This window comes from Convolutriloba macropyga, chromosome 2 (assembly GCF_964194025.1).
Source record: "Convolutriloba macropyga chromosome 2, txConMacr16.3, whole genome shotgun sequence".
In the NCBI taxonomy this organism is placed as follows: Eukaryota; Metazoa; Xenacoelomorpha; order Acoela; family Convolutidae; genus Convolutriloba; species Convolutriloba macropyga.
This window is the reverse complement of record NC_134469.1, coordinates 9,221,793-9,235,204: the sequence shown is the minus strand read 5'-3', so window position 1 is coordinate 9,235,204 and position 13,412 is coordinate 9,221,793. Positions and strand designations below refer to the sequence as shown.

The window sequence follows — 13,412 nt, the reverse complement described above, 5'->3', positions numbered from 1 at the left end:
CGCGCCTGTGGCTTGAGAGTAAATCGCCCGACGTTAGTGGGTTTATGTTTGTTCTTGTTTATACTTATCCGTCGTCTGAAATTAAGTCATGCTCTGTTTTGTGCTCTAGAATTGCACAAATTGAGGGATGCGTTGTCTACTATTCTGGTAGTTGGAAGTGGATGGGTGATATGTGATGGCACAAGCAGCAAATACAGTCTCTTCAAACAGCTTGAGGTTGATCATAAGGAACTACAAGTTGATCCCAGCAGGTCAGTTCTCGGATCTCCCCCCCCCCCCCCCCCGACGCACGTGCCATATTCTTACATCATGATGTACAATGTATTGGCGCGTGCTCTGTAACTGGTGGGAGCATAACGTACTGGGGGCACAAACGGAAAAGATCCCAGTTCTCAGTGGTTGAGGAGCTCGGTTTATCATTTCGTCAATATCGATTCCTAACTGACTCTTCAGACTTTGAAAAAAAACGGGGGGCACAAACGGAAAGACCCAAAAGTTATTTAGCACATTCTTCTTTTTGTCAGTTTCTTCAGGCTAAAATATGCGTTCGGGAAGTGAGGAAGTAATTTCAATGAACCTGACAACTGGCAACTTCTAAACCCACAATCTTTTTCCCGGCCAAAGTTGATCTAACGTTTTAGTTGATTTTTTTTCATGAATTATTGTCTTTTGCATGTTCTAAGTTTGCGGTTAACTCTGGTGCCAGTATATGTTAGATTAAATTTTTGTAGTTGAGCGAAAAATACGAAGACTGCGATTGAGAATCTTGATTTATTCTGCCCCCCCCCCCCGCTTAGTGAGCATAAATCTTTTATGACCCCCAGACGCCCGTGCTATTTTCTTACATAATAACGTGCTATATAACTACATATAATTTGTAACTGAGGGTCATAAAAACACTGGGGGCAACAGAATAGATCTGAAAGTCTTTGTGACGGTAAAAAAGCATAGAATATGGTCACAGGATGCCTTTTACCTGGAACTTCAAGTTGCAGTGTAACTTCTGTTCAGCTAAAATTTATAATTTTGTAAAAAAAATGGTATTTTTAATTCTTTGGTAGTCTTTCGTAAAAACATGACTTTTTGAATGTCCCAACTTGTTTCAATAATGTTTCAATCTCTCAGCGGAAAAACCAATTCTTGTAAGGCTATTACTACTACCACTACTACTAATCAAAAGTAAAATCCGCCGAGCATCAAATGCAATGTCACTCGACATTACTTGCGATTTTGATGCCATTTCTTGCTGGCATTTTTTATTTTTTTCATTTTTTCAGGTTTATAAATCTTTTTTGATGAAAAGTCTTGTCTGCTCTGTAATGGAGAAAAAATCCGTAAAAAATAATTTCATATTGGAGACTTGCAATTAATTCGACTTTGCTTTTCAAATTTTCTTAACCATTTCTGAGCTAGCTTTGTCTTGACTTTTGCTCTTAAGTTTGCTGTTCCCACGTCGCATTGTTAGAATCTCCTTCTTCTTGTTGATTCTTTGTAACGATATGATTGAATTAGGCCAATATTTCTTTTTCGTTGTGAGTTTCATTAAGTTCCATACACTCGGTTCAAAAAAATAAACTATAGAGAAAAATAAACTTAAGAGCAAAATAAACTATATAAAAAATAAACTATATGAAAAGCAGAGAATTTCAAGCTGTGGTGTTTATCTTCAGGCCAAATCAATTTGCAGGCGCTCGCCAATAATTAATGTCATTTTTTCAAAAATTTTTGATCTAAAGGTTTTTATAATTTTGACAATTGTTTGTTGAGAAACTTGTCAATTTTTTTTATGTTTTCTCCGAAGCCTTGTCTTATTTCTCTATGGGTCAGGTCTGTGCTAATATTAATCTAAATTGTGTGTGTTTTTGTGTGTAAGAGAGAGAGAGAGAGAGAGAGAGAGAGAGAGAAAGAAATTGAGTCCCAAAGTTGCCTAGCTATCCGATTTTTTTTGCTTTTGCATTCTACTGCTTGGACATCCGACCATCCGGCTTTCTTTCGAGTTTTTTGTTATTAATTTAGCTTTTGTCACATTTTTTGTTGCTATACTAAGCGAATAACACTTCCATGATTTTCATCATGGTTTTTAATTGCTCCCAAACGAAATTATATTACCAACTTTATATAGCAATTATATTAATCCTGTAGTCTTTTGTATGCAATTTTGGGTCTGAGGCTTTCAATTTCTTGTCCTCAGAAACGGGATATACAGGTGAATTCCGGAGACCATTAAGTGTCTGAGCAGCTATCTTAGAGCCATACGCCATACTAGTCTATAATTATGCGGTTCACCAATACTGTTTTATGGAGACATAAGGTCATGTTCTGAAGGTCAGTTATTAATCTTAAGCGTAAGAGTTTGACCCCCTCAGAGACTCCCATCCACTCGCTCCTGACTCCTCCACCTCTCTCATCGCCCACCCTCCTCCACCTAGGGTGTCAGGACAATTTACTCAATTCCATTTTACCCAATGTCATTATACCCGCCCTGCCATTTTACCCAATGCCAATTCTGTGTTACCCTATATTTAACGTTACCAGAACAATTATTTTGCATAATAACATCTAAAGGCCGTTGCCATGCATCAGTGGCCCGTGGGACTTGATATGATACTATCACCGAGCATGAGATCAAATTATCAGCTAATGTCAAAACATCCTTGTTATAGCGCTTGCTATTTTTTAATGGAACTGTTAACGAAAATATCGAAGTGCGTTGGGTAAAATGGCATTGGGTAAACTGGCAAGTTGGGTATGATGGCATTGGGTAAAACAGAATTGGGTAAATGTTCACGTAACCTCCATGTGGTCATTTTGACCCCTACTGCCAGCCCTCCCACCCCCATTGCTTGGCACCCCCCCCCCCCGACGCTAGCCTTCCCTTCCCTTAGACCACCCCTCCGCTCACACCCCCTAATGCTCGCCATAATGCAAGCATCCCTAAGGCGCAGCTGGCTATTATCAAAGCCAGCCCGTCGTTTGGGAGAAATTTGCCTGACGTTAGTCGGTTTTGTTTTCCTTTTTAAATGTTGATGTCATTTTTGTTTTTGGCGATTTTTCAGCTGCTTTGCTGCCTGAGAAAAACGTGGTCTTTTGTTTTCAGTAAATTTTCTGGACCATAATAGCCCGCCCTCTACTTGATAACCCAATTTTATAACGACTACTGTGTATTTTTTTTCATTTTCACGCAACTATTTTTTTTGGAACTATAAGCTCAAAATCGCAACACTCAAGTTTTTCAGGCTAGTTCGTGTTTTTTGTGTTTTTTCCTTAGTGTGTTTCCATTCTGCGGTGGAGTGGGGTTAAAAACAAATTACAGTGTTTCGGAACTAAATTGATGGTGGCTGAATATTTAACTTTTGACATTGCTCTAGTTTGCGAGGTTCTTTTTCGATTCACGGATTTTGTTTTCAGGACTTTCAACTACACCTCGATTGCATTTGTGCCCTATGAGTGTGTAGAAGGGAAAGATGTTCTTGCTGGAGAGGACGAGGTTGACCTGAGACAATATCCTCTCATTGAAGAAGAAAGATCACAGAAAGAATCTTTACATTCAAAGTTAGTACACAGAATTCACAAAAAGTCAAAATTTGACACATTTAATACATAAATTCCGTACAACTTTTGCTAAAACTGACCTCATTTTACTTAAAAAATCACGATTTTTCGTGTCTTGGCAAGATGTATCAAGTTTCGTTCGGTTGTGTTGGTTTTTTTAGTTATCAAGATTTCTTAGTAACGCCATAACGTCATAATATGTGTCATAACGAATGCGCTTTTCTTCTTTCGTAAGCGACACCATTTCACAGCTCTTGTTTCTCAGTGACAAGGAATTTGAAATTTCATCGTTCGCAATCCCGTATTTAGATTACAAAGAGATAAATTTAGCATAGGCGAACGCTATGAACTCAACATAATCATATTGAAGAAAAACTGCGCATAAAGAAACCTATAAAATTCTGGAGATGCAATGTTTCAGAACTGAATTAAGTTTTTTCTCTTCGCTGGTTCAGCGCTGAAATGCTCTGAGACTCTAGTATGGAGAAGTGTTTTTGAGGAGCATCAATCTAAAATAACTAAAAGATCTGAACTTAAAAGTACTTTCGTTTTCACAATCACAAAAAGAGAAAACGCTTATTTTAGCTGCCATGAACAGTGCTATCAATTATCAGGCGAGGACACACACTACATAATTGTAGACCCCCCACCATCAAGCAATGGAGCTAAGTCAGATACGAGCAAAGAAGTTCGGTCAGCTTTCGAACTTTACTTGGCCCAAAAATACCAACCGAAAATTCCAATTATTGACATCTTTTTTGGCGGGGATATCGCTGACGTCATCAGTTTGGTTGAAAAGGTGGAACTTGGCCATGATGTCATTGTGCTATATGGAATCGGAGGGGTTTGTGATCAAGCGGTCGAGTTTCTACGAGATCAATCTTCGGCTGATTTTTTGTCTGATTACACAAACGTTGTAGAAAAGTTGTCCAAATTGACGAGTTCACAAAAGTTGCATATTATTGACCTGAAAGTCACCAATGACTTTGAAAAAGTGTTCGAGGTTGCCTCGGAGTTGATGTCGCCCGAGAAGAGAATTAAACTCGGTTAGTTAAGTTCAATCGCCGAAACTCCTGAGTTTGAGCTCTAATTTCTCAAGAATTAGCTCGACTGTTCACATTTGTTCTCATAATTTGTAATCTAATGAATTCAGTTACGTAACATGTTGTAGATAATTATTTACCTGTTCTTGGTAGAAATGCAATCTCGTTTGCAGTTTTTCTGACCAACAGGTAAATTTCCAAAAAGTTATTTAATTTATCAGTAAATAATTGATCTGAAATTAAGTTTTTAGCATTTTTTTTATCCTGCTTTTTTTGTACGATTTTTTGTACTGAAAAGTTTTTATCTGATGGTTTTCTTTCGTCTTACAGTTTGCCTTTTTTGTCCTCAAAAACAAAATATACAGGTAAAGCCCGGAAATAAGCACTAGTCTCTAGGTATGCGACTCATCTAATTTTTGAGAGACGTATTCATGGTGCGAAAGGCGGTTCTTTGACCCCCCCCCCCCCACCCCCCACTCCCACCCCATTTACACCCCCTACACTTCTTCGTGTTGGTTTGCTTCCAATTTTTGTTTGTTTCAGCAATATTTGACACGATAGAAGGCAATTTGGCAAAAATCACAGCTGAAATGGTGGATGACCCTAAGATGAACTTGTACTGCGCCAAAGCTTTCAAAATAGCTTTAGTCGATGGACAGTTTCCAATTATCGGTAATTAAAGGAAGGGTTGTTTCTTCGGAAATATCAAATAATTATATTTTCTTTTAAGCCAATTCAACGATAAATTACGATTTTTAACGCAATTACACTTAAACAGACTGTGAAAGTCATCAGTGAGCGTGACCCTTCTAGTCTAGTTATAAATTAAGCAGCTTCAATTTTTTTTATCGCTAAAACTGTTTAACAAGTGTGAACAGTACCGGAAATATCATCCACAAATTATTATGAAGTAAAAATAGTTTACAATTAAAATATTAAATAAAGTAGACAGGTTAAATTGAGAAATAAAGTTACTGAGCACGATTATTCTATTTATTTTTTAGATGGACTGATATCTTCGGGCTTCGACATTTCCAAATTGTTCGACCATGTATTTCTGCGAGATATCTACGTGCGGGCAATGCGCAGAAACCCAGCCATGCTTGATTTCATAAATGGATACATGCCAATAACTGAACGCAACGACCCAGCACTGTTCGAGTTGAGACATCTGGAGAAACTTTTGAGGAATCTACTTCAAATCTCAGAGTGTAAAATTACAGAGCTGGATGTATATCAACACCTGTTTTTGTTTTCTGTCATCCAATTGGAGCAGAGCATCAGCGAGTTCTTCTGGAGAAGATGCCGTTAGTAATTCTTTTAAAAAGTCAAAAGAACAACTAATTTTCTTTGAATATTTTTTTTTCATATTTCTAATTTTTTTGGCCATAAAATAAAATTTTTGTTCAAATTTCTAAAATTCTCTGGAGATAAAATAATTTTTGTTTTTTATATTTATAAATTTTTTTGGAAAGAAAATAAAATTTTTGGTCATGTTTCTAATTTTCTTTGGAAAGAAAATAAAAATTTTGTTCATATATCTAAATTTCTTTGGAGAGAAGATAAGTTTATGGTCTTATTTCTAAATTTCTTTGGAGGGAAAATAATTTTTTATTATTCTAATATAAGAGAACTTTTTTTCATATTTATAATTTTTTTGGAAAGAAAATAAAGTTTTTGTTCATATTTCTAAATTCCTTTGGACAGAAAAGAAAATTTTTGTTCATGCTTCGAAATTTTTTTGGAGAGAAAATAAAATTTTTGTTAATATTTCTAAATTTTTTTGGGGAGAAAATAGATTTTGTTCATATTTCCAAATTTCTTTGGTTCTTTGGCCATGAAAGAAAATTTTAAAATTTCTAAATTTATTTGGCCAAAATCTGTTAGAATTTCTGAATTTCTTTGTTCGAAAAGCAAACTGTCAAAATTTTCGTTGGCTTTCTTCGTTAAATGCAAAATCTTTGTTAAAAATGCACAGTCAAATAGTTCCAATTTAAACAACATATATCAAGCTAGCGAATTGGAGACAGTTCTGGCTTGTAGTCAAAGTTATTTGATTTTACGCCGTACCTCAGAATGGGCTATGTAATGGCTCACTAATTGACTTAAAAAGTAGTTATTAAAGTGTCATTTTCAAGAAAAATGTATTCGCTGGACCTTTTGTAGAATATTTTTACCCCTGAGTGACTTGACTTTTTGTCAAAAGAAACGAAATTAAATGTTTAAGTGCAATTGCATTACGTCTCCGAGTAACTGTTTTGGGCCTTTGTAGGCGCTAGTATGGTTCACAAAAGCAGATGAGGAAGCTGAACTTCATGATATGAAGAGAAATTTTTATTGAATTTTTTTTGTGCGTTTAGACCCCCAAAGTTCCGCCCCATCCTACCCAGTGCGACTGGCCTCTATAAGTTTAAACTAGCTAAAATCAAAGCCGATCTGTTGCCTGTCATTTTAAAGCAGTTGGTGGTTGTGTTTAAGTTATCGCAATCATTTCACTTCAGCCGTCGGTGTTTTTTTGAATCTAAAAATAAATGAAACAAAAAAGCAAAGTTTTGAAGGGTTTCATATTGGTAACGATCCGGTCATTTATTGTAACGTTCCGATTAAAACTTTTGATTTTGCATATGGAATTTATTTAAAACAGAGATGTTTGATTAAGTGTTTCATTACGTTTACTCTCTATTAGTAAACCTATATCATTGTTTTCGCACCTTTGGTATTACCTGTAGACCCCCCGACTACATACTCATTGAGAAACAGAAACGAAAATGTTATTCTTATTCTTAGGCTGATCATGACAGAAACAAATCTGAGCATGATAATAGTTCATGAGTACTTTCAGTCACTATTAACCGCCATTTTTGAATAATGTTGTTTCAAGTGGCAGAGTATTGTTTTATAAATTGCAGCAATTAATTGCCGCCTTTTCCTTTAATGAGCACAAGTGCGCGCTTTATGTTTTGTAAATGCCGGCAACTAAATGCCGCCTTCAGCTAGAGCCATTGGTACAGTTTCTAAAACTTCGGCTAATCAGCGCAAAGCATTGTGTTCGATTGAGGCAACTGATTGCGCTTTATTAGTGACATGAACTGAGCAGGAGATTTCTGCTGTTCCCCCACCAAATTCTATTATCTTTTGATCAAGTTTCTGACGACACACAAGGCATCGTGCATACTTCGCTTAGCTTCTTCGATGATCATTTTGTTCCCACCTCTTAGGAAAATTTTGACCGCTTGAGAGTTGGCACATTGTTCAATAACTTACTTTCTCTCCTTAGTAGTACCAAAGGACAACTCTCGCATAATACCAGCTGATTCAAGTATCTCTGTAGTTAGTGCTGTTTCTGCTATTGTATGCTTTTTTCATGCATCATGCTCAGCAGAATTACCCTTTATTCGAAAATTTCAACTTTTGAATTTAGCTCTTAGTTATTTACACGGCAAGGAGAAAAGTAAGTCAGCCAAACGATGAGCCAGTCACAGGTCAGTTGAAGATCAGTGAAGGTTTGATCCCGATCGTCCCTGAAATCAATAGTGTCAGAAGGAGGACATAAAATAGTAAATTTTGCGAGCTGTTATAAATTTAAAAACCGTTCGAAACCGCATTTTCAGCACTGTATTGAATGAGAAATACGTGGAAGTAACTGCTCCAGCCCTGGCTTATACTGAGTCGAGAGTTTGGTCCGGTTTTGTCTCAAGAAAAAAGAAAAATAGATACAAAGTGGAGCAGTATTCGAGATTGAACAATTTTTTTTGAGAATCTACAGAGCAGCTATGCGGGCCTTTTTTTTACAGAATAATAACTAAAATAATTTAAAATTTTAACTGTTTTCTTCATTAGGTGAAGAAAATGAGCTAAACACACAGTATGAGAAGCTATATTCTTTAAGTTTTGAAAAAAAAAGGGTTCTCTGATTACTATTCATCTCATCAGGTATTTCATTCCTGAAATCTGCGTCGTTTTTAATAATTTTGGGCTGATTTTTGTATTTAGTCTGGTAGTTTAATTTTTTCAGGACTCAAAATTTTTTGATCTTTCCTGGATGGTGAGAAAGGTACTCCCACAGTGAACAGTCAGTGAATTGACAACTGGCATAAAGTCTCCTTGCATGTAATTTTATAATTTTCCAGCTTTTTCTTTTTCCGCCGGAAAGTGAAATAGCATATCTTGTAGTCAGCATATGAATTAAATCTTGTTTTCTAATGCTTATTGATTTTTTCTTCGTATATAAATATATGTATATATATATATATATATATATATATATATATATATATATATATATATATATATATATATATATATATAATTTAAATTACTGCACCAAAGCAGTGGTTCTTGCGAGTTTAATTCGTCTTACTTTGAACCTGAATTATGAGAAAATTTTGCGGCCAACTTATGTTCTGTCTTCCAGTATTTTTAGTTCCGTTTTCTTTTTTCTCCTTAGCAAACTATTCTGGCCTTCAAATTGTTTTTAATTGGCTGAAGTTACAAACTCTTTAAATTACCTGTCTCATCCGAAATTAGAGGTTTGATTTATTTTTTCGAAAATAACAAAGGATAATATTGAAAGACTAGGTTATTTGAATAAATAATTCTGGTAAGTCTTATTTTGTGTCTTGTTCCTTCTGTTCGAGATTGAGTTTTTTTGGACCTTCTTTATACCAGATATATGTTGCTTCAATTTGAACCGACGTAATTTAACAGAGAAAAATTTGTGGTACATTTTAAGCTGAAGAGTGGTAAAATAGTTTTCTGTGAAACGTTACCGTTTGATAGCTGATGTAATGCTGCGTTTTTAATTTGAAGAATCGACTCTCAAAATTAGTTAATTTTGTGAAAAAATTTATGCGCTCATTTTCTGTCAAATAGTCTATGGTTCTTTTTTCTTTCTATCATCCCCTCCCCACCACGAGAATGTTTTTAAAACCTGTAAGTGCATGTTGATTGCAATTAATTTACCCTTATACAGGAAAATTTTTTTTATTCCTGAAAATCGTTTTTTTTTATTGTTAAGTATCATTTTCTTAGTTCCTAAAGATCTTTGTTTTCTTGAGAGCATTTTCATTATGTCTAAGGATGATTCTGTTTCTGGAAATCATTTTCTCGATTCCTATGGATCGTTTTCTTGATTCTTAGGGGTCATTTTTTAATACCTCGGGTTTATTTTCTTTCTGAAGGTCGTTCTCGCAATTCCTTAGGATCTTTCTGCTTCTGGAGATCTTTTTCGTGATTAGTAAGAATCATTTTCTTGATTCCTACGGATCATTTACTTTAATCTTAAGAATCATTTTCTTGATTTCTACGGATCATTTTTTTGTTGAGATCCTTTTCGTCATTCTTAAAGATCATTATGTTTCTGGAGATCTTTTTCTTGATTCCAAAGAATCATCTTCTTGACTATCGCTGCAATAGAATCACTATTGTTTACTTTTTCTTTCATTGTCTGTTGGAAAATTTATTGACGCGCACAGTCTCGCGCGAGCTGTCCTGTCGCTTTTTTGTTACTTTTTGTTTTTTTTTCAAACCACCGGTAAACTTGGCCGCTGAATTTAAAAGCGTGACCAGAGCATCTACTGAAGGTCCAGGGTGCCTAAACTGATCTAATTTGCAAGGTGAACCATTTTTTCGTCAGGTGAACCAATCGCGGCAGCTTTGTTCGCCAGACTCCTTCTTCAGAAGATGGAAAATTCCGCCGAGTTTGGACAGAAGGAGTCCACATTGTTGAAGATGAGTGAACATTTTGAAGTGAAGGCGTGTGAGTTCCTGAACAAGTTTGCAGAGCATGAACCTCAAATGGCGGCTGAGAATTTGAAGAGTGAACAAAAGTGCTGGTTCAATATGAAGCCACTCAACTTAGCAGAAAGAGGTATAATGAGGTTTCATAATTGAAATTAGCATTGGAATCATAAATAATTAACTGTGCTGTGTTCGGAAATAGTAAGTTTCTATCGTGCGCGTTCGGGTAAGGATAAATTTTTCCATCAAACCGTTTGATAACCCTCGGCAAAATTCGCAGAAATTTGATAATATTTTTGCCCAATCTATTCTGATCCTGTAGTATTACGAGAGCCGTTACAAATGAACGGATAATTAATCCCGCATTAGAGCGAACGTATTTAGGCGCTAATTAACCATTCTTTCGCCGCGCGCTAAACGAACTAACGCTTGTTAAGACTACCAGTACACAAGTATTTAAACAACTCAGTTCGACTTATTTAAATAACACAACTTTAGGCCTGGATCTCCTCGCTTATATCCAGGATAGAAAATGTACATTGTTGAACGTAGGCGGCCTGTAAAACCACAGTTTCTTTTGATTTAAATTACTTCTGCTTTTGACAGTTGCAATGCAGATCTTTTCCCCCAATTTCAATAAAGATGAAGCAGATTGCTTCAGGGGAAAAGACAATAGAGTCTCATAAAAAGCCCCCAAGAAAACCATAATTGTTGCGGTTTTAGAAGAGGGGAAAAGCAGAAAACAGGCGCCTACGAAATCAATAATTGATGCTCTCAGCTTTTTAGATTTTTATTATTTTTTGGAGTTTCAATAATTTCTCCGTGAGATAAAAAAGAGTTAATTCTCTTGCCTTCTCGGCCAATAGGAAAATTAAGAAGCACCTCACTATGAACGTGAGTTTGTGATTCGCTCCCTATCGGCCCAAACGGAGCTGAGAGGAATTAATTGTTTCTCTCAGCGAAGTGGGACGGAATAAAATTAGAGAGACAGAAATCACTCCCAGAAACAAGCAGCAGACAACTGCTTTCAATTTTCTCAAAATTTAACTTCACTTTAACAATAAAATAGTCGAACAAAATTGTTTAATAACTTAGACAAATAATTCCAGATTTAATTTTAAAAACTTTCTTTTTCGTCAAATAACATAACTGAAGAAACACCCAAGTGAACGATCGCCCAACAGCTCACCTCCAATTCACCACTACACAACTGGTAATTAGTAAGCTGTAATTTTATATTTACTCTTTTATAAATTAAATACTTTCAGCCCCCCAACTATTTTAAATTGAGACTTATAGCACAGACAGGTCTTAGGCATATATCTTTGCCTTCGATTTGTTATATCTTTTGTCAAGTTTGACTGGCATACATAAAGAGATCCCGTATTGTGTGATCTGTAACAGCCCAGCCAAATTTGATAACTGGTGCGCCCAGAGGAAAGAATCACGCCTGAATTTTTGTTTTTCTATCCGATCGGATTAAAATAGTAAAATAACCACTACCACAGAAGTGAAAGCACACTAATAGACAAACAAATAGAGTAATTTATATCAAATTTACGGCCGAAATACAGTAAATTTACATTAAAATAGTAACAGGCAACTAATTCCCAAATCATATTTAGAGTAACATATGTCTAATTTCTACTGAATTTTTGACCAAAATATAGCATTTTCAAACAATTTAACGTAAATTTAACCAGAATTCTTCCCCCCAATACGTGTTTAGTGTAATTTATATCTAATTTTCTACACATTTAAGCACACGTTGTTGCATTTTCACATTAACTAACCCAATTTTGGTTAAATTTAAGCCTTCCTTAATTGAATATTCACTCTGTTTTATCAATTCCTTGACCCGGGTGGGGTAATATTAATCAAATTTTAACCAAATAAACATCATTTTGACCTAAATTCTCAAATATTAACCAAATTTTAACAAAATTAACGTTACTTTTATCATAATTTAACGGATACTAATCACATTTAAGCCTTAAAAATATCATTCTTATCCAATTTCAACCAATATTACTCAAGAAAATAGCCATATTAATGTCATTTTTACACAAAATTAGTAAATATTAACCAAGTTTTGACCACATAAATCTCAATAAGGCTCACATTTAACAAAGAATAACGGGTTTTAAACTAAATTTTATCCCCCCAACATAGATTTTTAGCCTGAAAATAACATAAATTGATGAGAATTCCCCCATTTTAACTGGTTTCACAAGTACAATTTCACCAATAGAGGTTTTAAACAGTGCATGGACCAAACTGGAATAATTATTGTAGAACATCTTAATCTAACAGCAATAGAAAACACTAGAAGGGGTAAAATAACACGGTTTATTACTGACGGAATTACTTTCTTAGCTATTTTCTATGTGTTTGAACATAATTCTCCCGCTGATTTTTGTATAACTTATGCATCTGAGAACCCAAATTTTCAGAATTTACTAACTTTGTTAAAAACTAAAAACAGTGTGATCGAGATTCCCGCAGAAAATTTAGCCAATAATTAATTAAAAGAGCGTAAACTAGCCTTTTTAACCCAATTTGTACACAAATTTATCATAGAAAAGTTGTTGTCTCATGTTAAAATACGGTCATTAACAGACTCAAGCACTTAAGAAACAATATTTAAACACAATAATAGCTACAAAAATACTACTACTGATGTACTAAACATCCCGTACTAAACGTTTTTATAATGTCTTCTGTGTAATTTCATACAAAAATACATTAATAAAACAACAAAAACAATTGTTCTATGTTATTTATATGTCATATATTAAAGTAAACGTTCAAGATCTAAATATAAGTATTAAAGTACATAACAAAATAGGCAAAGTTTCATATTATTTAACTGACCAGAACAGAAACTTTTTATGCATTTACCATCACTCTTCTAGCGAAACAGAAACTGAAATCTACATAACTTACAAGTGGACCAACCCAAACTTTAAGGAACTTTTGTGTGCTCTAAGAAATCAGAACAGTGTGATAGAATTAGCATAAACGTTATCATCTTGTGTGTGGATGAGCCACCAAAATAAAATTCCCCCGTTTGGTTTA

At 35.0% G+C, this 13,412-nt stretch overlaps 2 protein-coding genes across 4 annotated transcripts in view; one reads left to right on the top strand and one right to left on the bottom strand.

Annotated features, from left to right (window-relative positions):
• LOC142356259 (serine/threonine-protein kinase MRCK alpha-like) overlaps positions 1-13,412 on the bottom strand; it is a 521,049-nt gene that overhangs the window by 152,364 nt on the left and 355,273 nt on the right. The gene's annotated exons all lie outside the window — the stretch shown is intronic.
• Positions 1-13,412, top strand: part of LOC142356298 (transient receptor potential cation channel subfamily M member 5-like) — a 57,519-nt gene that overhangs the window by 19,055 nt on the left and 25,052 nt on the right. For all 3 annotated transcript variants that reach the window (XM_075408251.1, XM_075408246.1, XM_075408240.1), the window contains exons 5-10: positions 110-251; positions 3,409-3,552; positions 4,138-4,598; positions 5,139-5,267; positions 5,600-5,902; positions 10,231-10,464. In XM_075408251.1, coding sequence (XP_075264366.1) covers positions 110-251; positions 3,409-3,552; positions 4,138-4,598; positions 5,139-5,267; positions 5,600-5,902; positions 10,231-10,464 — 1,413 coding nt within the window. The remainder of the gene's footprint in view (positions 1-109; positions 252-3,408; positions 3,553-4,137; positions 4,599-5,138; positions 5,268-5,599; positions 5,903-10,230; positions 10,465-13,412) is intronic.